At 53.2% G+C, this 27,151-nt stretch overlaps 5 protein-coding genes across 5 annotated transcripts; 2 read left to right on the forward strand and 3 right to left on the reverse strand.

Moving 5' to 3' along the window:
- Positions 1–79: 79 nt before the first annotated feature.
- On the reverse strand, positions 80–2,390 carry PV07_11797 (uncharacterized protein; the record flags this gene model as incomplete). Its single annotated transcript, XM_016399264.1, has 4 exons — positions 80–367; positions 486–1,010; positions 1,213–1,570; positions 1,669–2,390. The coding sequence occupies 4 exons, from the start codon at positions 2,388–2,390 to the stop codon at positions 275–277; spliced, it is 1,698 nt and encodes a 565-aa protein (XP_016243826.1). The 3' UTR covers positions 80–274.
- Positions 2,391–5,947: 3,557 nt separating this feature from the next.
- PV07_11798 (uncharacterized protein) lies at positions 5,948–7,269 on the reverse strand (the record flags this gene model as incomplete). The annotated part of the gene is made up of 5 exons (XM_016399265.1): positions 5,948–6,013; positions 6,066–6,128; positions 6,183–6,418; positions 6,481–6,810; positions 6,861–7,269. 5 exons carry the CDS (start codon positions 7,267–7,269, stop codon positions 5,948–5,950), a joined length of 1,104 nt encoding a protein of 367 aa, XP_016243827.1.
- A 926-nt stretch (positions 7,270–8,195) lies between these two features.
- On the forward strand, positions 8,196–10,022 carry PV07_11799 (uncharacterized protein; the record flags this gene model as incomplete). The annotated part of the gene is made up of 7 exons (XM_016399266.1): positions 8,196–8,227; positions 8,279–8,489; positions 8,553–8,590; positions 8,649–8,793; positions 8,859–9,192; positions 9,258–9,802; positions 9,876–10,022. 7 exons carry the CDS (start codon positions 8,196–8,198, stop codon positions 10,020–10,022), a joined length of 1,452 nt encoding a protein of 483 aa, XP_016243828.1.
- A 736-nt stretch (positions 10,023–10,758) lies between these two features.
- On the reverse strand, positions 10,759–15,250 carry PV07_11800 (uncharacterized protein; the record flags this gene model as incomplete). The annotated part of the gene is made up of 8 exons (XM_016399267.1): positions 10,759–11,496; positions 11,565–11,883; positions 11,933–12,196; positions 12,250–12,492; positions 12,557–14,275; positions 14,328–14,904; positions 14,961–15,144; positions 15,200–15,250. The coding sequence occupies 8 exons, from the start codon at positions 15,248–15,250 to the stop codon at positions 10,759–10,761; spliced, it is 4,095 nt and encodes a 1,364-aa protein (XP_016243829.1).
- A 9,924-nt stretch (positions 15,251–25,174) lies between these two features.
- On the forward strand, positions 25,175–27,018 carry PV07_11801 (uncharacterized protein; the record flags this gene model as incomplete). Its single annotated transcript, XM_016399268.1, has 2 exons — positions 25,175–25,233; positions 25,281–27,018. 2 exons carry the CDS (start codon positions 25,175–25,177, stop codon positions 27,016–27,018), a joined length of 1,797 nt encoding a protein of 598 aa, XP_016243830.1.
- Positions 27,019–27,151: the final 133 nt, after the last annotated feature.

Below are 27,151 nucleotides of genomic sequence, written 5' to 3' on the forward strand. Positions count from 1 at the left end.
CTCTCCCATAGACACGTCCTTCCCGCGCCGCACCTCGTTGGAGAAAATACACTCTCGTGGTATCTCTAGCCCGGGGTCGCTCATCCATTCTCGACGGCTCTCTGCCAGTCATTGCCTCACCAGGCTCAGGCTGGGGCCGAAATTGCGCCAGCTCAGGTCTGGGGTTTAGAAACCGAAATGGACCTTTTCGATTACGAGGTAGGTCAAAATCCATCGCCGAGTCTACCCTGTGGAGATATTATGCAGTGCAGTCCCATTGTCTTCTCGACCCATCTCAGTCCTCCCCGTGGTGCATCTCGCTCAGCTCCTGCGCAGCCGCCAGTTCTTCCGCGGAGGGCATGTTGACGATCATCAGGTAGAGGACATCCTATTGTTGGTAGAAAGGGGCGATCTGTTAGCTCGGGATCGCAAAGACCCCAGATGGCATATTCATGGCAATTTCATGGCTCCAACAACCAAATCAAAAGGGGAGACATGGGACTCACCTTGCTGAGAATCCGCTTGATGGCGCTCTGGCCATTTCCGAGCCCGATGCCCAGGATTGCGCCGGCGAGGGCTTCGAGCCCAACTGGGCCTGATCCGCCGCCGAAGCCTCCCATGCCCATGGCAGGCATATTGGACTGGTTCTCGTAGTAGCCGCCTTGTTGACCGGGCCGTTGTTGATAAGTACCCTGATACTGATACTGCTGCTGCTGCTGCACCCTGTAGTATTGGTCCTGGCCATATCCCATTCGCCCACCAGCAAACCCGCCACCACCCATCATGCCCATCCTGCCGCCGCCACTCCCCAGTCCGCCGAACCCTCCCATGCCCATGCCTCCTCTCCCGCCGAACCCGCCGCCGCTGCCACTAGCGAGTTGTCGCAAGTCTGGGGGATTGAGTCTTCCCCCAGTGAGCAGGGAGATGAGATTGCCGTTGCTTGCCGGGTGGTTGGGGTCAGCGTATCGGGAGGTGAACTTGGGAGTTGGAGCGTTTAACTTGGCCAGGGCACTGTCGGGATTCTTCCCAGCCTGTGCGTTTGGACAGATGAACGTCAGCTCGAAAGCAAGTGCACAATGGGGACAAGCCACGAAATAGAGCCGGGGTTGGAAGGAGGAGCCGGGGGAGAAGTTGTCCCAGGCGAGGCTTATTACTTAAGGAAGACAAGGGAGATCAAAGCAAAGTAAAGTTTAGGGAGAACAAAGGGTTGATGAAGCAGCCATCGTCACTTACATGCTTCGCCTGAGCCCTGCGGTCGAAGTACACATCCGCAAACCCCTTGTAGTGCTTGACCTTGTCCCTCTTGCGCTCTGCCTCGTCGCCCGTCTGCACCGCTAGTTCGTCGAGCTTGGGGAAGACCAGAGCAGCGCACTCGGTGAACTCGACGGTGTTTGGGCCGGACGACGTCTTCATGGCGCGCTTGATCTTGGCGCCGGTGCCGTGCGGCGTCGACACGCGCTCGGCGACGGTCGAGGTGACGTCGACTGAGGTGTGCAGGGTCGGCGTGTCGGGCTGCCAGGTCAGCACGAGGCAGTAGAGGCCGCGGGGCCGGAAGAATTCGTCGTTGATGCGGTCGAGGAAGGTGTTTTGTCTTCCACGCAGAGAGAACGGTCAGCAACGGGGTCACGACTCCTCATCACCGCCTTTTGGAGGGACGAGGAGATGGATATGAACAGTGCAAAGTCTCACCGTTTCCGGCTCTGGATGTCCTTGGCTATATTCACGCTCACCGTGATGGCCAGCTGCACGGCCTGTGAGATTGCAGGCGGCAGGGCCATCGTGGCGAACCCAGCCAAGTTGATGGCGTCGAGCCATGGAGAAGCGAGACTGGCCTGGTTGAAAGTCTCGATAAAGTCGAGGAAGGTCTCTTGGTCTATGCCCTTGATGGCCAGGTCTGGTGCATAGGCGCGGATGAAGCCTCGCTCCCGAGCCTTCGGTCGGCGCTGTGGAAGAATAACGGGAAGCGGAAGTTTCGGGACCTGCTGGGTCTGGGTGACCTGGATATCCTCGTTATTGGGTCCGTGGTCTGTCAGTGTACTGGGTGTCGTCTGTGGCGGTGTCTCTGGCAGTGGATGCCTGCGCATGAATGCATCGGTGATCTTGACAGGGTTGATCTGGTCTCTCTTGGACATGTGCTCTTCTGGGTGCGGAGCGCTGGAGGTATTGGAGTGGACGCTGATGAGCTCGTCTTGAGCCTCATCCAGATCCCAATGTTCTTCGTCGCCTTCTTCGAGACTGCCGTGTCCTGCATTGCCTTCTCGACCGGCCTCTGTGTGGATCTCTTGCACTTTGACATCCGTCAAATGGCCTTTAGCATCCTTTCTCTCCTTGTGATGGTGGACGCCTTCCGATGCGAGGCCAATGCCAGATGCAACGCCCTTTACGGCGTATCGCAGAATCCTGTCAGCCATGCTTGTTGGGAGGGTCTTGGGTGATTCTATTGAGGAGGCTGGCGAGAAGGGGGAACGGTAAGATTGTTTTATAAGACCCAAGGAATCCTGGAAGGTCTGGTCTTTCAAGCAGCAAGAGAAAGGGGGCGAAGAAAAACTTCACCTGGGGGGCCTTGCCATATAATAGTTTGCTTGAGATGCATCATGAGGGCTTCGCGGAATGAACCCAACTGAGCTTTAGTGACATTGTAGTGCCTCTCCTACAGCGAGGATCTGCACGCAGGAAGACACCCCTGTACACAAGTATAGAGAGTAGGAATGGGTCCATGGGCCAATTCATGACGATTGGTAGGAGAGACGGCGCAGGAAACCGCAGCCAACGGTATCCTTGCTTCGGACGACGTACACAAGCCGTATGCTCCTCCCCGTGTCGAGCTTCCATAGCGCGAGCATATCGGCCGGAAATCGGCACACGGCATCGAGGCACTATACCCAGTGGATGGCGCAAGAGATCTGCTCCCAGGTTAGCTGTCGTGTTGTAAACAGAAACGGGGAGGCAGAACACGGGAGAGTTACTTACCCAGAACAACAAATGATAAGCATTTCCGCCTGCAGATAAAGCTGGGGAAGCGGCCATATGGCTAATGAGAGCCCATTAATTAACTAAGCTTCTCGCCTGAGGATCCCGACGTTGGGGCTGGTAAAGCGCTGGGCGATCACCGGGAACGAGAACGAACGAACGAGCGAGAACGACAAAATCCCTGCCAGGGATTGTGTCTGTAGCTGTGCTTCGTCAACCCGCGGTCGACACAAGAACCAAAATCTAACTCTTCCACACTACTGTACATGTTCTGGGCTCATCAATGTCAATGTGCATTCAATTAGCCATGTGCACGGCAATCGCCAGAATCAACAAAGTGGGACAAGCAATAAACCGATAGGTGTACGTCGCTTCTCCACGGACCACTGCTTCGAGCACATGTGACGGCGATTTGGGGTTGCTGGCCGTGGAGATTCGAGTGGATAGACCAAGATAGCTGCTGGGAAGTCTGCAGGAGTTTTCCTGGGACGGCATGACGAGGCCTCTATTGCTGTTTCGATGTGTTCGAGCATCTGTAGACGTCCGCCAAAACCGACCAGGCCCTGTAGCAGTGCACGAAGGATCTCACGGCGCGCCTAACAAAACACGCACTGCTCATATGGAACCAGTGAAGCTTTCACATCCTCCCAGATCTCCGCGCAAGGTGTTTCGCATTCACTGTCCAGCCAGAGAAATCTGGCAAGCATGTCTTTCACAGTCATCCCGGTGTATTCTCTGATGTCGGCTTCCTTGCCTAGCCTTTCGGCGCTCACATGTTGAACCAAGAAGTCGACAAACCAGTCGTAAAGGACTGTGTTTCTTACGGACCAAGCAGTCACCACCGCGGCCCAAAGAAGGAAATCATGATAGGTTGGATCCCGATGGAGATACAGGTCGGCAGTTGCGCACTGCAGACATCGTTTGATCCGACGGGCGTAGGGGATGGTCACATCGATATTGTCGTGCAGATTTGGCAGAAGGACCGTGATCTGAAAGACGAAGGCGCACAGCCGACAGATCTCATAAATTGCAAGTGCTCGATGGCCTGCAAGGATGATGGGATCATCAACATATGCCGAGCTGGATGAAAAGAGCTCTTCCGATACATCAGGCAAAGTCAACAGCTCGTGTTGATTCAGATTCCGGGCGAAGATGATCATCCTGATTGGGGGAGCTTCTCCATCACCCTGCTGATAGCTATCGAAAGCAATAATCAGATCACGCATGGCATGTAGGACGTTCAGCAGTTCGATGGCTGCAGGCAGGTCCATGTCCGCTAAGAAATTGAACCCCGTAACTAAAGCAGGGGATCTTTGAGATGCTGGACTTCCGGGTTGGCTAGTGACCCAGGTGCTGATAACCGGCGAAGATGGCATAAATAACGGAAATGAAGGTTTTGTCTGGAACATGATCGATGTATGGATATCGAAGCTGCATTCGCTGTCAGCGCACGGTTTGTGGGCTCTTCCAGTCGTAGACCTACGAAGCAAGGGCAAATGCAAGCCCCGGAAGTCGGATCGTATGCAACCCGCCTTTCATCTTGACGATTTCGACCACCGCCTTCATGTGCCGCCACTCGTACTCTTGGCTGGAATAGAACTGGCCATCTTGCTGAGCCGACATCGTTCTCTTCTCACGCTTTTCTGCAGCGGTCACTTTCTCTCCGTGGCCGACAATGGCCAATATAGCCATAGCAAAGATGACCTCATCGGTCAATGATGTCGATTGGGATTGGAGGGCTGATCGGAGCGATTTGATGGCTTCGACTTTGCTTGTCAAGCGCAATACCGCACTCTTTGAATTGTCGACCGCCGGAGATTGGTGAAAAGCTTTGTGAGCGGCACCGGCATAGACAAGGGTATGAAAGCACAGGGGAGATCGGATCGCAGTGTCCATGACCGACTTCTTTGCCATGAGTAGAGATCCCGGCTTGTCATCTGCGGCAAAGAGGGACCATTGGTATGAAATGGCTGAGTATGACAATTAGATCCCATTTAACTAGCCAACATCTTGTTGGGGGCAAGCTACGACGACGCAAGGGCTCGAGACAAGAAATGTACCGACCATGATCAAGCATTTCATGAACCATCAGAGGCTGGTCTGGGGTACAATAGGCATTGAATGGGTCGACCCTGCCTGCCCCTAGAACGGTGCTCGGCTCGGGAACCGGCTTTCTCGACCTGACCTGCCCATCGGGGCTTGATCCAAGGAATGCTTCTGGTTCGACCTTTGCAGCAGGCTCCTTCTTGCCGCTGCCTGCAGCGGATCGTTGGCCACGAAGGGCAGACTTTCTGAGGGCCTTTGCCTTGTGGTGGTAGACTCTGGCGGCATGCTGCTGTGGGGACTCCTGAGCAGCCTCGTCAACGTCATGGGAATCTGTCGACGGGTTGTATGGCAGGAAAAGCAGGCGCATTTTGTTGTCGAGCTGAGCTCGGTTGAACCTGCTTTAGATACCAGTCGAGTAGCCCATAGTAGGCTGACAACAGATGACTTTTCAGAAGGGACGAAGCTGCTGGGAACCAAAGGGTAAAGCAGCACTATCACAACCGTGGTCGATAGTGCTCATCCGGGTCCAGACCAGTCGGAAGCAGGTGGGGTAGTCCATTGGCGGGCACTCGAAATCTAGTGAGGCTGGTCGCGCAGATCAGGTTGACCTTGGCCTGGGAACCCGACCGTCATGGCGTCTGGGCGTCTAGGCATCTCGGCAGAATGGTCCTTGAGCCAAGACTGAACACTGATCACTCCTGCCCTGTGCAATTCTTTGATAGAGGCCAGGAGGCATCGCTTCGTGTGACCAAGTGGATGAATTGGTAGCGGATGATAGAACGACATGTTGAATTTTGGCGCAGGTAAATGCCAGGATCTATCAATCTACTTGGCAAGTGTAGGGGAGAAGGTGATCTAGCGCCCTTTCGAGTGGAACGCTTCGTTCTTTGCATCTGCCTTCGAGAACAACCCATTTGAAAAGACTGCATATGATACTGCATAAGAGTCAAAACTATTTATCAAGAAACCCCCGATTCAAGAATCGTTCTCGTTGCTGCTTCTGACGTTTCTGATAATACTATATTTGTGTCAGCGAGAAGAAATTGTCCATCAGTTGTAAAGGACTGTACCTCGTAGACGGTCAACGGTTCATATTGAGGGGGGTTCTCAGGTGTCAGGCAAGCCGAGAGAGGCTAGAAGTATTAATTAACACGTCCCCTGCTTCCATTTTGGACCGACAGGCTCACCTCTACAGTCGCATAGTGATTTGAACTGAAGAAAAAGGGGAGGGAGTAGCGCTCGTGGCCTGTTGTGTTGCTGACGCGGTGGACCGTAGAAACAAACCGGCCATTAGACATCCGCATCAGAAAGTCACCCACATTCACTACAAACGTTCCGGGGATGGGATGCGCCGGAACCCAGTGTGCATTTGCATTCAACACTTCGAGCCCTCCGACGGTATCCTGCCACAAGATGGTGAATGCTGTAGATAGTCAGCTTAATAGTTCTCCGCAGGATCATACTCTTCCTGACTATGATACATACTATCAAAGTCCGTGTGAGCTCCAATGCCAGTTTCGTCCTGGCTCTCCGGCTCTTGAGGGGGGTAGTGAATGATTTTCATGGTAGAATGTGGTGACGAAAACAGACCGTCCAAGGCGGTTTTCTCCAGGCCTAGAGCCAGAGCGAAGGCCTGAACCAGGACTCTGGAGAGCCTGATAAGCCGACTGTGGTACGACACGAGCTGGTCCTTGAAATCTGGCTGATCCGCGGGGAAGTTGTTCTCGACCAAGAGGGCTCTCTGCAACGCTGTCAGTTGGGGGGGAACAGGGTCCAATTCAGGGTCGTAGGTGAGTAAGAAGGATTCTTTGCGATCTGACAGCCTTGTTAGACAGGGCTAGAGGTAAGAATAGCAGAGGACCAACCTCCGCGTGATTTCGTGTCGTCCAAACGGGCACCAAAGATCGGCTCATATCCTTGCAGGTTGGTGTTTTTGTAGATCCACTGGTCCATTTTCTTCTCTGTCGGCTGCCTGAAGTAGTCCTTCATCACTTCAACGGTGTCGTCGATGAGTTCCTGTTCCACACCATGGTTTTTGATGTAAAAAAACCCCACCTCCTCACAAGCCTTTCTGATCTCGTCGGCGACCTTGACTTGATCTGTCAGATTGTCGCTGAAAAGACCGGCGATATCAATGAGAGGGATATCGGTGAATGTGGTTTTGAGCTTGCCATCCTTCAGGACTTCACGGCGATGCCCATACTTCCCGTCGTAGTGAAAGTAGACGTATTCGGGCTCCTGCCCAATGATGGTGTCAACTATTGTCGAAGCCATATCTGCTATGGATAGAAGTCGCAGCGACGGCACTAGGGCCAATGGCCAAGCTTTAAAGACTCAATGCAGGCCAGGTACTGATTGTCAGTAATAATATAATAGCTGGGGGAGTTTCCTTCGGCAGGCGTTTTACGCAGAGACATCCCGCTTTCATGATCGAGAACGCATCGGCATTCCCCATCCGACCGCTCCCGTCTATACTGCTGGCCAACCTCGGGCGGAGCGCTTCATCACGACAGGTTCAGCCACTCGATAGGAAATCAACGGGCTAGTGTCAGCTTTATTATACAACCCCAATCGACAAGTGGATACTGTATCTACCAAACTTTTAAAATGACCGTGTTTCACCCCGACTCCGCCTTATCTCAAGGAAATAGTGGTCATCGGTCTCGGTAACAACGCCCGTCTAAGCTAGTATTTTGCCAAGACAACGTACCTTTCCGCTCCAAGCTCATTAGCTACGATAAGAAGGCGCGTTAAATGCTCGAGAAGAACGGCGAACACAATGGCAAGGAGAACTGAGCCTTATCCTAGCCTAATCATGAGCCGGGAACTGATGGCGCCGTATCGTAGTTATCACGGTAACCAGGAGAGGGGAGCAGAGCGTGGCACGTCTAGATATCAGTAAGTTCTTTCCTTTTAGCTTGGTCGTTAATCTTAACGTTTATCGATATAGACTCCCCCTACAGGCTGCTTTCGGATCAAACACGGTAGACAGGTCGACTTACCCGGTTCGAGTCTATGATGCAGGTCCTCGATTAGCAGGGCAGGACTATAAAAGATCGCTGTGATGCAAGAGGAAACCGCCAAATAACATCTACGGAATTTGTTCATATATTGGTCAAGTCGAGTAGGACACAATCAAAGTGGTCACTATTTTCCACATACTATTCGTTTCAATATTCTTACCTCTACACCCGGCAAGCATGGGTGTGAAAGGCTATCTTCGCTGGCATGGGTCAGTTACTCTACCCCCTGAGGATTGAGCTCTGGCTAATGTTTGATACAGTCCATTCATGCAGAACGCGCTTGCGGCGCTCTGTCTCGGCTTGACTGCTGGCATCTATGTGGCTCTGTCTGGACTCGGTGCAGGAGGCGGTCAGGCAACATCACAGCACATGATAGACATCGCTCAAGCCTCGTGTGATGCCGCCTCGCTTGTCGCTGGGCTGTTCTGTGGTGTTATGCTCAACAAGTTTGGTCCGGCCATCTGCGCATCTGTAAGTTCGAAGGCTCTGGCTGAGTTTTGTGCTTAGCATATTGCCGATCTAACATCTTCCCAGGTCGGGGCCGTCGGGTATGCAGTTTATGTAGGAGGCTTGTGAGTGAATTGTTGCACATGAACCCAAAAGATTCGTGGCTAACGTTACCGTTGCCAGCTGGTATTTTGGCGAACACGGCACCCTCGCTTTTCCCGTCACCGGAGCGACCATTCTCGGAATCACAGCGGTTCTCATCGAGTCAACAGTCAGCTATATCGCGATTGCCTACTCCGAGGAGCGCGAGAAAGGCCTCTATGTCACCGTAAGCGTCCCCTGCTCCGGGAATTTCAACGCAAAACGCAGAGGAATTGACTGATGGATCGAAAGATGATGCAAGTTATCAAGTATGGGTGCAGCTTGGTGGCAGCAACTATCCCCTTGGCGATTGACGCGAGCAATCCCAAAGCGACCTCGGTGCCGACGGCGGTTTATATCACGTTCATCATCCTGATGTCTTCCGCCGTGGTTCTCGGTCTCTTCATCCTTCCAGCCGAGAAGATCAGACGAGACGACGGCACCGGGATCGCCGTCCTCCCGAAACTGACCTTCAAGGACGCGATGTTGGGCGGGTTTCACACCCTGGCCGACAAAAGGCTGCTTCTGCTGTGCCCGGCGCTGATATGCACGGCCATCCATCTCGTTTACTGCGGCATAGCCAACGGTAATCGCCCCGCTCTCTCTCCTGTATTGAGATATTTTGTATTCTGACCGCCTCCCTTTGAACAGCATACCACAACAACAGCCGCGTTCGGGCGTTGAATACCTTCTGCGCCCTGGCCGTGGCCATCCCTTCCAACCTGGTTCTCTCCTGGCTGCTGGACAATCGAAGGTGGAGCCGCAAGACGCGCGCCCTCGCGGGGACCACGTACGTGGGCGTCTTCCTCATCGGCGCCTTCATCGCCGAAGTGGTGCGGACGTGGCACTGGTCCCGCGTGGTGCCGCACACCAAAATGGACTGGACCTCTCCCGACTTCGCCGGGCAGTTCATCCTCTTTATTGTCGGATGGAACGCCGCCGGGATGATCCTCAATCTGGCAACGTGGTATCTGGGCACTTTGTCGAACGACCCGCTGATCTGCTCCCATTACGCCGGTCTCTCCCGTGCCCTCTTAGCGGTGGGACAAGGGTTCGTGTTTGGGATTGACGCTGCCGGCATCCCCTACCGCAACGAAGCGGGCGCGCTGCTGGGAATGTTCAGTATATCTATGTTAGGCATGTACATCTTCGCCTTTACCTGCGTCCAGGAGACTCGTTATTTCAAAGAAGAGCATGTAAGTATCCCCTCTTGAGCAACCCGTCGGCCAGCCCCTTATATATACTGACATCTGTGCGCTCGTATTCTAGGTCATTGTCCCCAGGTATGCCCAGGAGCAGCTGGGACATATTCAAGGCCAGGAAGCACGGGAGGGAGCCAAGCCTGGTGCTGACGGTTCGGATGAGGTTCATACAGAGGTTATTGTCTCGACCACGGGGGAGAAGAATACGGCATAGATGATCCGGAGCAGTATCTCTCCATCGAGTTTGGGGCACCCAGAAGTCAGCAACTGTTTACACCACGGTGGAGGACATCGGACTCCGGTGTCTCGATAAAGACGATACACGACGGTTGAGTGCGGCAGATCCTGGAAATCGATTAGAAGAGAAGGTAGATTGGAATGGAGTGGAGTGGAGTTTCCGGTAGTCGAGTACAGCTATTAGTGTGTTCTCCCTTTCGGCTTTGACATTGAGGGGGCCGTAGCATAACAAGTTGAATCTATGAAGCTAATCAAGTGTCTATGGGATTGATAGTCTCTATTAACTATCTGAAGAGAGAAGGTTATCTAAATCGCCATGACGGAATGCTTGTCTATCTCCATCAAGAATAAAGGAGAGACAATTTGAGACGAGTCCCCTGGTGATCTGACGGATATTCATTTGATGAGTAGTTGTATAGGCTACGAGACATGTATCCATATACATACAATACTCAAGGTCGTGGAGTTCGAGTAAGGCTGGGACACTGCAAGCTTTGAAGAATGTTTTCTTCCATACCTTCGCTTCTCGACAGTGAAATCAACGATTGAAAGGACCGTGGAGCGAAAGGCAAGTAGAGGACTTGATTGACCAAGTTGTCCTAGACAATGAGCGAAGCGATGATATTATTGGACTCTTCTATGTTGCTAATAGTCTATGCATGACTTTACTCTGGTTTATATACAGACCGGTTGACGGCGATCCGTCCGGGGATTCACTGGAGCACCCAATCTTCAGCTTCCCTCATTTGTCGGTACCAATTCTGAACATAGTCCAATTTAACATGGGGGCCGTAGGGGTCAACCTCCCACTGTGGTTGCGGTGCTTGCAGTCCGGTTTCAGCTAGACAGGCCTCCCGGAGTTCCTTCAAGGTCCCACCTCTATTGTAAACCGAGTGAAGCGGTGGTCTCGTTGCTCTTATCTTTTCTCTGAGCTGCGAAGTCTCCTTGTCGTCGACGCTGAAATCATCTGGACGTACAACCACGCCGTAATTGTCTTTGGCTCCAGCAATCGTGACAAGTTTTCGCTGAACCTCCAAGGCAACTAGATCTGCCGGTCGAGTGGTAGGGTCACCCCGCCCTCCACCGCCCCAGGTAATCCATTCGAGCAGGTCGTTCGGCTGGACTTTGATATGGTCACACTTGGAAGGAAGGACTTGCATGGGCGGGTTCTCGGCGTCAAGCGAATATCGGTAGAGGACCTTGCGCGAGCGAGATCCTGGCGAACCCCCTTGAATCCCCCAGGGTTTCGTAAACCATCGGTCGTCGTGGAGACTGAACTCACCGCGCGCCAGAAATCGGTAGAGTGTCCGTTGAGCATTACCTCCACGATAGAAACCAGCTCCGCCGGTGTCCGCCAGTGATTCGTTTGCTTCGATCCGAAGAGGAAAGTACAGCTCGATTATTTCGCAGGGAATATTTCTCATCGCCGGGAATAGGCAATGGCAATCAGGCTGTGTACACGTTAGAACACCCCCAGGCAAGTGAGCGAAGAAAGTATTGGTTTGATTAATGGACTTACCCCATCACCAGCTGGACGAGCAGGGACACCTCCAAAACCAATCTGATACAGGAGGAAGTGTTCTCCTTCGGCATCGAAACCTGAGAAAAAGAAGTGAGGTGAGTCGGAAGTGCCAGCTGCTGCCATATATGAGGGGTTCTTCTGGCCGAGAAGAGCCTGGATGATGTCCATAGAACGTCCGATCATATGAGTGCGGCAGCTCAACGCGGCGGGTCGAACTGGTCGAAGGCAAGAGCCTTCGGGGAAGTTGACCTCGATCAAATCGTGAAAGCCGTCATTGACGACGCAATAGGGGTCAAACACCTGCAAAAAATAGTAACTGTACAGGTCAGTGGTGTCATCGCAGATGGCAAGCTTTGGTTACTAACCCCACAAACATCTTGAACAAAGTCGTTGAGAAGTAGTAGTTGATGGAGTTGTCACTTTGTGGACTTGTTCCGTCCCAGTCGAAGACCAACTTGTTTGAAACCTTTTGCATTTTGCAGGACAACGCAAAGGGCCCCACTCCAAGACCGTTGTCATCGATGAAGTCGGTAAACGTACTGGGCTTGTCGTCGATTTCTGTCTCGATCAGCCTGGCAACAGCTGAGCGGTTTCGTTCGAGCAGGTCATCGCACGCGGCATTGTAGACTCTGCGTCGACCATGTTAGCGACCCGTGCAAGCTTTTTGATATGAGCCACTTACTCCAAGGAGTATCTGTCACAGAGCTCGCACACTCGAGTGGCAGCGGTCCTGCAGGCCGCCACCAGTGCCTTGATATCACTGCTAAACCACTCGGGCAGGCGCGAGTTTCGAGTCAACACGTCGAGCAGGTCCTGGTTGAATGTTCCCTTGGAGTATAGCTTCACAGGTGGGATCTGGAGGCCGTCTTCAAAAATGGTGTTCGCATTGATCGACATACTGCCAGGCACCTTGCCTTGCACGTCACTGTTGTGGTGTCAGCAATAGGCCCTTCGGATCTCAGGGTTTGAGGGATGGTGGAATGACATACGTTAGGTGGCCGAAGTTAGCGGCCCACCCGACCAGCTGATGCCGATAGAATATGGGCAGGAGAATAATAACGTCGTTCAGGTGAGACACCGCTCCAGACACATGGTAGACATCGTTCGTGATGAAAACGTCTCCCTCCTCGATGTGTCCCTTCCAATACTCCAAGAATGATGGAACGAAACTGCCAAACTGGCCAACAAGCATTTTCCCGGCCGCGTTACTGATGACATTGAACTCGTCTTGCTGCTCACGAATAGCAGGTGACATGCTGCAGCGCAGCATAAGGGTATCCATCTCGCGCCTAATGGAAGCCAAGGCAGCCATGACCAGTGTCGGGATGAGAGGCGTCTTCGAAATGAGTACTTTTGCAGTCTCGGGTGTATAGCTTTTCGTGTGAACCTGCGGAGTCAATGAGTCCTCCTGCGGCCATATCAAGATGTTGCCCATCGAGTCGATCTCTCCAAAGAAACCAGGCAGGATGAGCGTATTGGAGTCGGTTTCCGAAATGACACAAGGACCGGGAATTTTCAGCCCTTCCTTTGTCAGGGCAGTACGGTCATAAAGGTATGCCTCAACCTTCTTGCCCTCCACTGTGATGAGCTTTTTGTCTCGTCTTGCAGACTCCAGCGTGGTCGAGTCGTCTGCTGCGCGTTTTCCGCTCGTTCTCGCGATGACCAGGCCTGGGAAAGAGGCATCAACCGTCACAGCCCGCAGCCGCATCAGCTCTAATTCGTATGATGGCATTGAGAAGGTGAACTGCTGTTCGTGGATGATTTCAAATTTCCTTCTTATTGTTGACGCCAGCTCTGCTGTGGTGGCTTCCACTTCAGTTGGGCTGAGATCAACCGTAATCGTCAGAGCTTGACCTTTGTACCGGAGATCTGCCTGGTACGTGGTATCTAGAGGTGTATCGGCTTTGTCCCCCAAAGCCTTGTCGATGACGGAGATACAAGAATCTCGCAGTTTGTAGAGCTCGGCACGCATATCGTCGGCTGTGACGCTTGACAGAAGCTTAATGAAAGGCGATGATAGCTCATGGCTGAGCTTTGTTGTTGCATCTCCTTGCGCGCAGAGGAGCCCTGGAGCATTTGGAATTATCACAGGCCAAGCACCCAGCAGCTTTCCCACAGCGTTGGCATGCAATGGTCCTGCACCCCCAAAAGCAACAAGGGCGAACTCACGAGGATCATAGCCTTGTTCCACTGAGACAAGGCGAAGCGCACCGTACATGGTTTCGTTGACAATGTTGATGATGCCTTCAGCAGCCTCGTCGGCGCTCAATCCCATCTGTCGTGCCAAGTCTTCCACTGCTTGAATGGATGCAGCGACATCGAGCTCAAATGCACCGCCGAGGAGTTTCGGGGGGAGGTATCCCAGGAGAACATTCGCGTCCGTGACCGTCGGTAGTTTGCCACCGTTCCCATAACAAGCAGGGCCAGGCTGGGCCCCTGCGCTTTCTGGACCGACCCGCAAGGTAGACGTCAGCGACACGTAGTCTGCAATCGAGCCACCACCTGCTCCGACGGTTCGAACATCGATAGACGGTGCTCTGACTGTGAGGGACTCGACCAAAGTCTCCCGCCTCAATGCGGGACTCCCATCTCGAATGAGGGCGCAGTCGGTCGAGGTGCCTCCCATGTCGAGCGTTATCAAGTTCTTGTAAGGAGTGTTCTTGGTGATTGTCTGCGTGACGCCAATCACGCCGCCGGCAGGCCCAGACCTGTATCAAATCGTCAGCCTCCACTTGTATCGGGTTCAAGATGGTCACATACATGAGAATATTGACGGGGAACTCTCCGGCTAGATCTGTGCTGGTTAGTTGGCCGTCACTCTTTAGGATCCTGAGAAGTTTTGTATCTTCTGCAAGTTTGTTTTGCAAGTTTCGAAGGTATGTCCTGACCACAGGCTTCATGACAGCGTTGGCCGAGGTTGTCAAAGTCCTTTCATACTCCCCAACTTCAGGAAGGACATCGCTGGAGCAGACAATCTCCACATCGTCACCGAACTCTTCCCTCAGAATTCTGGACACTGCTTTCTCGTTGGCTGGGTTACTGAATGAATTCAATAGACTGACAGAAATCGCCTCCGGCTTCTGTCGCTTGAGCTCCGCAAGAGCCTGGCAGAAAGCCTCGCGATCCACTGGCTTTACGACTTCTCCGCGTATGGATACCCGTTCAGGGCATTGGACAGTCCGCTCAAGTGGTACTATTGGAGGTGGCAGCTTGAAGTTCAGCCAGGCACCCAAGCCGCCTGGTATCTGGGACCGCCGCAGAGCCAGAACGTCTTTGTGACCAGCCGTAACAATGAGCCCAGTCCTGGCCCCTTTCGACTCAATCACTGCGTTGGTAGCTGTACGGATACCTTCAGCAACACATCTTTGGCTCTCTGTTGGAGTATCCACTTACCAACCGTCGTGCCATGGTGAACGCAGTCGAACTGGCCGTCCCACCCATGGGCAAGCTTTAGCTGCTCCCTTACGCTCCGAATCCCATTCTGCACTCCTATGCTTTGATCACTGGGCGTCGATGGGACTTTGGCTCGAAAAGTCTCGCCTGACGCACCAATAACACAGACGTCGGTAAATGTCCCCTGGTTTGCCGTCAGTTCGAACGATTTACTCGATTGGACTCGGGGATGAACTCACTCCTACGTCAACACCTAAGCGGTAGCCTTGCGAAACAGAGATGGACCCCATCGGGAGAACTTCAAGAATGGACAAAGGGAAGGAAGTAACCTTTGGTTGAGGGAACAAAGGAACACTCTGTGCGCGGCAATATATGCTGAAGTCGGTTGATCAGATGCAGCCAGTCTATAGGAGTCAAATGATGGAGCGGAAGCTTGTCCGGCACACAAAGATATACCAAAGTTCTTGAACCGTGGCCTAGTCCTGTTTGACTAGTCGGAACACCACAAAGACAAGGACGTATGAAGGAGAGCCTATCTGCCATGGTCGATATCGTTCCCAGAATCGGGCTCTATGGAGTGAGTCCACACTCTTACGGAACAGCACACCCACCCTGAGTTGCCAGAATGATGCTCTCCGTCACAAACTGTCAAAGATGTCGGGAAGGCCAACTAGACCCTTTATCGCTACGAAAGCGGAGTCCCCTGCTCGAATCTAACTATGATTGATAGCTCTCTGGGCTTAGCCCCTCGCATCTTTCCGACACCAAATTTACAAGCAAGGACCGCGAATTACTCCGCCTGTTCCGTATCCACCTCCGCCAATATCCGTCTTTGTGAAAATGGCTTATCAGGTTCTCCAGCCACGGAGCAAGGATGGAGAGCGACGTGAGTTGGACGTGCTGGGTCGCCCGTGAAAGAGTCCCGCACTATATCGAAAGGAACGGGCGGGTTAGACAGCAACCTCCCCAGGAGGGAAAACAAAAACCACGTTGCTTCTGGCCCGTCACAAAGCTCCCATCCGACAAGCGACCAGGTTGAAGTTGTACAGCTATGTCGATCGTTCGGTCGTCGTCTCGCGATGAGTTAGTGATCCCGGACGCCCTTTTTTGCTTCCCAACTGGGCGAAATGCCTAACTCTCGACAGGTATTCAATCGACCTATCCACGCTTCGCGCCGTGGCCGCAGCCAACAATGTGATACTTCCACCTGGACACGACGAAGAAAGTTACTTGTGGATGTTGAATTCCGTCGATTTCATGTGCAAGCAGGTGCTTGAGCTTCCACCGTACCTGGATCCCAGGCTGATCCCAGTAACCCACAATCGCGAATACTGGCAGCCGACAACAGCGGATAATCCCTTGAATGCGTGGTGTCATCGAGTCAGTATGCTTTTGTTCGTGCAGAGAGCGACGAGGACGGCGGAGGACCATTTCTTACAATGTTTCTCCAGACTCAGATATCGATTAAAACGGACCGAGGGCAACCACTTGTCGGCCGAACTGTCTGCATCAAGGACAATGTGTCCGTTGGCGGTCTTCCCTTGACCCTCGGCACCTCTCCCTCCCTATTCACCGGCGGATCTTACCCCGTGTCGCAGATTGATGCACCTGTTGTCCGCCGCATTTTGGAGGCTGGGGCTACCATCACCGGGACCGCCGTGTGCGAGAATTTTTCACTGGCACCGCAGTCATGTACTTCTGCTTTGGGCCCGGTGGAGAATCCCTGGCTGAGAAGGTACATGTGCGGTGGGAGCACCAGCGGGGGTGCAGCCCTGCTGGGAGTGACCGCCGTCCGGCAATTTCAATCTCGACACGGCATCAAACTCGACGGGGATGACGGACTGGGCGAAGGCGTGGATATGGCGATTGGAGGCGACCAGGGTGGAAGCATCCGCCTGGTAAGTTCACCCCATGCTGAATCGTCTCTCTCTCTCGAGAAGTCCTTTGCTTTCAGCATGGCTTATCGATGGTGTGGGCAAAACAGCCGAGCAGCCTGACAGGAATCTATGGCCTCAAACCCACCCACGGCCTCGTCCCGTACACGGGGATCGCATCTTTACATCCCATGATTGACCATGTGGGACCCATGGCGACGTCGATTTCGGATCTCGCCATCCTCCTCTCCGTGATCGCCGGCTACGACGGCATGGACCCAAGGATGACGCCGGAGAGTCCTCGACGCGAGGACGTGCCGGACTACAAGAAGCAGCTGGACGAGTGGGTGGCCGGGAAGAAAGTCCGAGGGGAATGGCACCTTGGGTCTGCTGCCGCCGGGCTCCGAGTGGGAGTGCTGAAGGAATCTCTGGAGTTCTCCCACATAGACCGACAAGTCAAGTGCATCATTCACGCCGCGGCCGAGCGCTTCTCGCGAGTCGGGGCGTCGGTGAAGGAGGTGTCGGTTCCGCTCCACGTCTTCGGCGGCGCCATCTGGACGGCAGCAACCCGGCCGCAGATGGCCGACTACGGGCTCAAGAGCCAGCTGTCGCCGACTCTGTCGCAGCCGCTTCCCGGCGTCCACCTCAAATCGCCGGGCCAGCAGCACTACGACCTGTTGACCAGGAGCAATCCCAATGTCGTCAACGCGCTCTTCTCGTCCACGTACCTGCAGAGCCTGCCCGACGCAAACCACCACGCCGCAAAGGCGCACCAGCACGTCTGGCAGCTGCGAGCGGCATACGATGCCGCACTGCGAGATTGCGACGTCCTCCTCACCCCGGTCACACACGTTGTGGGCACCAAGCATCGCGACGCCGGGACTGTCGAGGCGATGCTCGAACCAACCATCGGCATGACCTGTAACACGTCCATGTTCAACTGTACCGGCCATCCCGCGCTGGTGGTCCCCGCGGGCAGGGGCCTTGCGCCTGATGGCAAGCTCCCGGTGGGGATGCAGCTTGTGGCGAAGAGATGGGACGAGATCACATTGTTCAAGGCGGCAACGGCGTGGGAGCTTGAGGGATCAGGCTTGGATGTGTGAGAAACCGGCCAAGTGATGACCCGTCTTTGCTGACATGGTCTTCATTTCCAACAGACGTCAATGTGGATTTGGAGGACTGGTCGACGGGCTGGCACTGAAACGGCTGATGGAAAACGGATGGCCATGTTGACACTCTGCGCCCGGTCCCCAATCCCCAATCCCGGCGACCCGGTCACGAGTACTTCTAACTTTACTGTCCTTCTGACATGCGCATCTAAAGTGAATGTTGATACAGCCCAGATCTAGAGGAGTACAAGTAATTACGTATTGAATGTCGTGGCCAGTCTCCTGATGGTGGACCGGCTCCAAGCAAAACTGGAAGGCTCACTGGGTAGGCTTTTCCGTGTGACGGCGACGGAGCTGACGCAGTTCGGCAGCGAGGCCGTCACACAGGTTTCCCTTTTCCAGTCCGAGGCAATCGAGCAGCCAGACGGCGCGCTCGATTTCGTTTTCGAAACAGTGCTCTTTCGACCCCTTGGCGGCCTCCAAGCTGGATATCTCGATCAGCACGAGAGCGGCGGAGAAGAGTCGTTGGATGGTGGTCCAGAATATGGGGAACTTGAACGCCTTGCAGGTGACCTGGATGTTGTCGAACAAGGAAGAGGGGATGGTGCCTTGGTTGTTGATGAACAGCGCCGAGAACGAATCGATCAGCTTTGCCGCTGCCGCCTCGGCCTGGTCCGATGGCACTGCGGTGCCAGATGACGCCCGATAGAGCGAGAGTGTGGCTTCACAGTGGTACAAGGTACCCCAGACCCTCAACTCCTCAACCAGATCCTCGCCGTCGCCCGGATACGTCGGGATATCGGCGATTGTTTTCAGATGCAGCTCCCACGATGCCAGCCACTTGTCCAAGCCTTCTCGACACCGATGAAAGAAGATTATGCTGGCGGAGGACAAAAGCTGGCCGGAGAGCATGCGATCGTGTACCGCGTGGCTTATCAAGGCCAATTTGTACAGAAGATACGTCGTCCACTCGGTGCCGTTGTCGACCGGATAGGAGTTGATGATCTGGAAAGTCTTAGCCGCCCACACAGTCTGGGTATGTTTTGAGACGTTCCCACCTTTGATTCAATACTCAGCTCAGGGAGCTGCATTGGCCGTCCATACGCGATCGACAGGTCACTGGACGCTTGTTAGTGGTCATTATAAACTGGCCGAGACACAACACAGACCATTCGAGACGGAAAATCGTGCAGTATAGGACCCAATCGACCTGGTGTGGAGTCACCATCTCTTGGAAATCCCAACTAAGGTCGAGACATGTCCGCGAAGCGTGGCCCAGTATCCGCCAGGCATTGCCCGCCAAGGGGTCAAGGACCAGATACAGACAGAGCATGACCGAGATCTGAAGACCACATATGCTGGGCTGTTGGATGACCTTGCGCAGCTCCGAGTAGTCAGCCATTGCTGATTGAAAAAAGGCAGTGGATTTCAAGGCCAGGCGCGAGTCTGTCTTGCTCAGCACCCGCGTCGCGAGTGCCAGCATGAGGTAAAAACGGATGTATTCTACTTGCGCGACGGCCGTTGCGCTGGTTTCGGTGAGGCGGATATTTTCAAGGGTAGACTGGACTCTGGCTCTCCTCAGAATGGGGAAAAGCTGTTCGACACTCTGATAGTACACTTCTATTAGTCGATCCGTGGTTGGTCTGTCCGGAATGCCGGGGATGAAGATCAGGGGCTCCTCGTAAAGCCAGGTCTGTGACCAGTTCTGCAACGGAATAGTAGTGAGATCGGAATCCTGGAGATGAATGGTGTTGATGATGGACATCAGGTGAGCAAATGCGCTCAACGGCCCCAGAAACAATGTATTCGTGGTCCCGCCTGAACTTCCAGGGTGAAAGATCACCACGCACGGTTCTGAATTGGGGTTGGAGGGTTTCTGCGACGTTGATGCCGCGGGTTCACCATCAGATACGGGAGATTTCTGTCCAGGATCAGTGTCCATTTCCGCCATCAGTTGGTCGAATCTGTGTTTCAGCATATGGATGCGCCGACCAGCCACGTCCTGCCCCAAGACAGGATCAAAGAACATGCATTCCTTGCCCATCTTGAGACAGTAGGCGCACAGGGGCGTTTGACGGTCACATTTGATTCTCCTCTGTCGGCAATTGACACACGAAGGAAGGCGATTCAACGCGTCCGTCACGTAACGAATTTCAGCTTCCGAGGGCCGTACCGGTTGAGAATGAACTCGACTTCCAAGCTGAAGCTCGGAGAAAGTTCGCGACCTGCCGACCTCCCATCCCGCGGACTCGTGCTGTGACGTGCCGGACCGGGCTGTTGTCGCGGTGACATCTTCAGGAGTCGCAGAACAGGCGTGAAGATTTTGTCGTAAACCCAGATTCAGACGGGGGTTGGATCCGTGAATACTCGGCATGACACTCGGGGATTTGAAAATGCCTCCAGCCAGGGCGGGACTTTTCCTTGCAAAGACCAGGTCCCACAATGTTCGTCCAACATCAAAATGGGATTTGTAAGAGATCCCGGGGAAGGAAAGGTCGATATCGAACACACGCCTCCTCAGGTCTTCGAGACAGTCGCCGCACTGCTTCGCCGCGGGCCAGCGTTCGCCGAGAAAGGAAAAGGCGTCGGATAGGTGCTCCAGAACTGCCAAAGTGTCGGCCAGGTCGTCGCTCTCCTCTCGTTCAAATACATCCGGAGACGAGATGACATTGTATAGAAGAATGATTCCTGCTTCAAAGCAGTTGTGGACGCCGTGCCATATAGACTTGGGCTGTTCCGGCTGCATTGAACTCGAGTACCACGCTGCAAGATGTCCAGCAGTGGTAATGCAATGTCTGATCGCTGCAAGCGATGGTTTGGGATTGACCGGACACGGTCGATGCAGGAGAAATAGTGTGTACCACAAGCTAGGATCATGTTCAATAGACTGTGCCAGGGGGCTGCCGGGACATACTTCATTTCTGCAGGCCCATATCTTGGCTTCCATGCCAGCGACCCAGTCCTCGTACCGGGCAGCACCAAAACCCTGTGTGCAGAATTGGGTCATTGTGATTTCGGATTGGATTCTCTGATATTTCACCGAGGCAAGGAAACGCCCCGTCGGCGTCTGCGGAGAGTCTTCTGGGTTCAAGCAGAGCTCCGGGAGTGGTACTTCTGTTGATGGGAGGGAGACATCAATGTGTGCATCCTTGATCGCAAAGGGGCGGCGGACGGAAGTATTGACGGATCTCTCCGTTGCGTAGACCTGAGAACAAATGTATCAACAATCACCAGCGATGGGTTTAGGTTCCTCTTACAAGCCAAAACAGCCTCCGACGAAAGTCAGCATAGCGCTCATCACACAACAAGGATAGGCGTGGTTCCTTATGCAGCCCTGCTGAGACCGTAACCCTCATGGCGTCTGATACCAGGTGTACCATATTTCCAGTGTGCGGAAGCAAAAACCCCAGCTGGGTGAGTAGGAGGATACACTGGAGTGACTGGATATTGGTGCCAGACAAGCATTCAGAGAATTGAAGAGCCTCTGTGTAGAGTGATTCAGCAAGAGCTGCTGGCCGGCGGGTATCTGGAGCCTTTGACGTTAAGGTGGTGATGGCGAACACCATAAGCAGGATGAAGATGCTGGAGGAATTCTGGGGTCCAGAGAAGTCCACACAGCTGTATGTCTGATGAAAGATGTTTCGCAAATCTTCCTCGAGAAAGATCGGTTGCAGGGGCAAGACCTTCTTGAGGTACACGTCGAGAAGCATCTCGGCGACCGCGACCGGGATAGCATCGAGCCCCGTGCCTGTCGTGCTAAACGTTGACCTGACCGCACGACTCCTCACGAGATGCGAGCAAGGGCTCGGGAGATCTGATTCCTTGATCAAGATATCCTCAAACAGCAGTGATCCCTGATCTCGCAGGGCTTTGTTGCTAATAGGACTGAGAAATCTCGTCGTCGCTCGCAGGACATGGGCGCGTGTTGTCAGCACGGCATCGACAGCGCTGTAGGTTTCGAGCTCAGACGTGATACTGTGACAATCACCTGGAGATTGGCTGAGTGTGGAACTACTCTGTTCATTTCGAGAGCGTCCCAGATGAGTTTCCAAGCGGAAAATGGTCTGTTCGAGGAATGATACAAGGCTGACGGGCATCAGAAGGTCAGCATCGTCACTGCTACCGAAAAAGCGCAGAGTTCATTTCTTACCTACGAGGAACCTCTGCCTCTGAGCTTCGATCTGCACTGAAGCACTGAGCTCCAGCCTCTTGACAGGCACCGCAAGTTGGGTATCTGGCATCACATTTTTTCTTTCTCTTGTAGCATCGTGCACATGAAAATGGCTGCCTCCTCCTCGTGGTGGCAATCTTACTGTTCTCCATTTGCTATGAAACGTTCACAATGCACCATGCAGCTCAATTATGGGACCGATATGTTGTGGCACAATCTCAGGCGTATTTGCAAGCCTGTGGTGACAGACAGTCCAAACTATCAGGGAGAAACCTCTCGTCGGAATAAAGCGTCCTCCAGAACTTTATTATCAAATCCATCAGTAAAGTTGAAGCGCGGCACAGCGATAAGAGAATAAAAGGGGGGTTAAGCACAGGCAGCTGTGCCTTTTCGGGCGAATACAAGTGCCCAGCAGCTCCAATAGCTTGTTTCGATAGATAGCTTTGGCAGAAGCCAATCTTACGTACAACCAAAATGGATGAAAGCCTAGACAGATACTCGACACAATATAACACCATATTTTCTATATTTCCAGATTAGGATGATCGTCATCAACGGGTATGCGTATTCTAATTCGCGAGATTCGCTACCGACCGAGAGGCAGGAGGGCATCACCCACTGGACGTAAGAAACCACACAAGCACGTCCAGCTGGCGGACGTTTCCGACAGCCAAATGCGTTCTCGTGCCGTGCCCGCGGAGAGTGTCGGACTTACAAAAGGGCGCAAGCAGGAGCGAGAGGCGGCCTTGCTGCGATATTGGGGCCATACGGCACTCAGACCGAACGTTAGAAAAGTGCCTTACCCAGTTATCTCGATGAGCCAACCTTACAATGGTGAATAAACAACCCGGCGTGGCAGTGCAAAGCCGGACAGACTAGCAAGCCTTTGTTGTCGTCAATGGTCATTTTCTCTCTTGTTGCCGGACCAGTGCCTCTACGAAACTCGCGATTTCGCAACCCTATCGGCAAAGCAACATGCTGGGCAAGGAGAGCATCTGCATACCGGAGGCGCGAATTCAAGAGATCGACACACCAAGCTCGCCTCGTCAGTCCATTCTGAACGGCCAACCCTCAATTCACCAGGACTGTGCACTCGACAGAACTGCGAGCGTGATCCCAAAACCACCATTTATAGATCGAGGCATTACGACATGGATGCAGGCGGTCGCTGCATTCCTCGTCGTCTTCAGTACTCAAGGATATTTCAATTCTTTTGGTGTCTATCAATCATATTACAGCATTCAATTTAAAAGCCTTGCAGCGTCGACCATCTCCTGGATCGGGTCTATCCAGGTCTGGCTTGTCTTCTTCTTGGGAGCATTTTCTGGACGGGCCGTGGATACAGGCTACTTCCGACCAGTCTTCTTAGCGGGGATGGCTTTGCAGATTGGCGGTATCATGCTGACCAGCTTCGCCCGGCAGTTTTGGCAAATACTGCTCACTCATGGAATCCTCACTGGTTTTGGCAGTGGCCTGATGTTCGGGCCTACCTTGACCGTTCTCTCGACATATTTCTCGGCAAAACGTTCGATAGCATTCGGCATAGCTACGTGCGGTGGTGCATTGGGCGGAGTTGTTTTTCCAGTGATCGTCCAAACATTGATCCCTCGAATCGGATTACCCTGGACTGTGCGGGTGGCAGGTATCACAATGCTGTGCTGCTTGGGGACGGCGCTGGCGCTACTACGACCCCTCGTTGGACGGCATAATGCATCTCGACACTTTTCTTTGCACGCTTTAAGAGATCTCCGGTGGCTCTTTTTCATATGGTCTGCATTTTTCTGTTTCTGGGCATTGTATTTCGGCTACTACCACGTCAGTCCAACCCTACAGCCCCTTTCGAAATTCAATCGTTGACTTTGAGATATCAGATATCATTGTATGCTCGGGAGGAGCTGAAACTCTCCTTTCAGCAGAGCGCGGTAATGACTGCAATATTGAACGCAACTGGAATCCCAGTGAGAATATTGGTGGCATATCTTGCCGACCGCTTTTTTGGGGCGCTCGGGATATTCGCTCCTTGCCTGTGCGCGGCATCTATAGTCCTTTATTCTTGGACAAGTATCGGTGATAGCGCTTCACACATCTACGCTATTACGGTGGCCTTCGGCATGGCAGCCGGAGGCATTCAGACTCTCTTTCTTGCAGCAGCATCATCTTTCGTCCACGATCCTAGCACCGCTGGTGTCCGACTAGGCATCGTGAACACTACGATTTCCTTCGCTGCGCTAACAGGCCCACCACTCGGAGGAGCACTCATTGACCTTGCGGGGGGAAACTATATAGCAGGCGAAATGTGGGCGGCTTCGTCGATGATATTTAGCTTTTGCATATGCCTGCTCGCGATATTCAAAAAGTCTAGCTGATCGATAGTGTGGTCGAATCTGCACTATTATATCGCTGCATTTCAGTACTATATCTTAATATATAGTGTCGGCTTATGTTGCACGAACAACACTTGAGCGAGATCATAAGTTGGTCTGTCTATCCGTGCTTAGTCGTCTTGGAAGTTGCCATCAGGCTGGCCGCGGCTATACCATGGCGGAGCCGACGTCAACGCCGTGAACACGAGTTGAACTCTATGGCTGCCAACGCCCATCATAATTTGAAGTATGAATACATACTCTGATAACCTACACCATCAACAAGACGGATCACGGTGGTCATAGCTCACGACCATGTTCGTAGACCCAGGTCAACTCGAGGAGGCGGTAAAGGTGCTTCGCGAAGCATGATCTCAGCGATGAACAATCCCGCGTCCACTTTCAGAGAGTAAGGTCAGCTGGACACGGTAATAGCACTACTGGAGGCTGCTATAGCAAATAAATACATAGAGATGAAATACCCCTTCAAGTAGGTATGTGAGGGTGGTTTCAAGAAATCTTGCTGCTTAGTGAGGAACCGGTGCGGGCGGGCGCGAAACGGAGGTGCGCCGAGGCTGAGTGCAGGGCGGCATCGCGTTCGTCCGAATCCAGGGTCTTGGCATATCTGTCTCTATTACTCTCCTGACCTCTACTTTTTCTTAGAACCCAGAGCAATTCGGACGCCAACCACAGGAAGATGGACCCGACCTTAGAGGACTTTAAGAGACGAAAAGAACCTATCAGATCTCCCAGAGGGTAAGAATGTAATCGCCCTGCTTCGATCTCCCACTGACGCTCCTAAGAGCTAGAGGTCAGCAAACTCCTCGACCTGCTCCGACCAAGTTCTTCCTGCCTCTGAATATCGCCTTTTATGTTTGCTTCGCTTCGCATCTCCTAGCGGCATTGTATGCCCCGATCCAGGACTGCGATGAGACCTTCAACTATTGGGAACCACTGCATTACTTAAACCATGGTTACGGGCTTCAGACATGGGAGTACTCTCCAGAATTCAGCATTCGGAGCTGGGCATATATCGGTCTACACGCCCTCCCCGCAAAGATCGCCGGCTTTTTTGGCGGGTCGAAGACGTTCGAATTCTATGCCCTGCGTATCGTGTTGGCATTTATCTGCGCGGCGACTGAGGTCCGTCTTTATTCAGCCACAAGTCGGACCATCAATCCAAGGATCGGCGTCATCTACCTCATGATTGTTGCTTTCTCCCCCGGGTTTTTCTACGCCTCTTCTGCATTTTTGCCATCTAGCTTTGCCATGTACACGTCTGCCTTAGGTCTGACATGTTTTATGGATTGGCACGGAGGTTCTAAAATAGCCGCAGGCATCATGTGGTTTGGAATCGGTGCTCTGCTCGGATGGCCGTTCTCAGGCGCTTTGATTATTCCATTCGTCGTCGAAGAATGGCTCATGGCGGTGGTAGGGCAAGCAGATCTTTTTGAGACTTTCAGACGGTTCCTGGACGGTGGCGTACGGTGCTTGGTAGTTCTGGCTCTTCAGATCAGCATCGACACATTCTTTTACCACAAGATCGCGGTGGTGCCTTGGCGTATCGTCGCCTACAATGTCTTCAGCGGCAAGGATCGTGGTCCTGACATATTTGGGACGGAACCATGGGATTACTACCTGAGGAATCTGCTCCTGAACTTCAACATGTGGTTTATCCTTGCAGCAATTTCAGGACCGCTCGTCCTGTTCCAGTCGGTTATCCTGCGCCAATATCCCACCAAACAAACACTTCTCAGGACACTTACCTTCCTCTCTCCGTTCTATTTGTGGCTGGTCATTTTCACCATTCAACCCCACAAGGAGGAAAGGTTCATGTTTCCTGCTTACCCTTTCCTCGCGTTGAATGCCGCTATCGCATTCCACTCCCTGTTGGCATGGATCGGATCCACGGATTCGTTCATTTTTGGGAAAATCCCGACAAAGCTCAAACTAGCCGCCATTTTGCCGATTGTGCTCCTCGCCATCAACACCGGGCTGCTGCGTATCGTGGGTACAATGACCGCGTATAGGGCCCCGTTGCGGATCTACGACAGTCTCAACGCGTCAAACCTGACGCAGGAAGACAATACCGTCTGCTTCGGCAAGGATTGGTATCGCTTTCCATCCTCGCATTTTCTCCCCGACGGTATCCATGCGAAATTTATCAAGAGTGAATTCGACGGTCTCTTACCTGGAGACTTTCACGAGGGCAAGACTGGGTTTGGGTTCTTTCCGGGAACGTGGTTGATACCGCCTGGAATGAACGATCGAAACGAAGAAGATCCTGCAAAATATATCGATGTCCAGCATTGCACGTTCTTAGTTGACTCCTACATGCCCGGCATGCAGGCTACCGAGCACGAACCACTGTATATTCTGGACGAAGAGCATTGGGAGAGGATGGCGTGCGCACCGTTCTTGGACGCTTCGCGAACTGGAACACTTGCTAGGACGATCTGGATTCCCGAATTACCATTCATTCCTCCCAGATATCGGCGGCATTGGGGTGAACACTGCCTGCTGCGCCGAAGGAAGGCATGAGAGGGAGGAATTATCCAGGGGCCGCGCATTTCTCGAAATAACCTAGACATGGGCGGTGCCCGGATATTTACCTGCAACGATCCAGTTCAGGGAGACCCACGGCCATGTCCGCCACGCTGGGAGTCAAGTCAGG

The sequence above is a fragment of the Cladophialophora immunda genome (assembly GCF_000835495.1).
Source record: "Cladophialophora immunda strain CBS 83496 unplaced genomic scaffold supercont1.7, whole genome shotgun sequence".
Lineage (NCBI taxonomy): Eukaryota > Fungi > Ascomycota > Eurotiomycetes > Chaetothyriales > Herpotrichiellaceae > Cladophialophora > Cladophialophora immunda.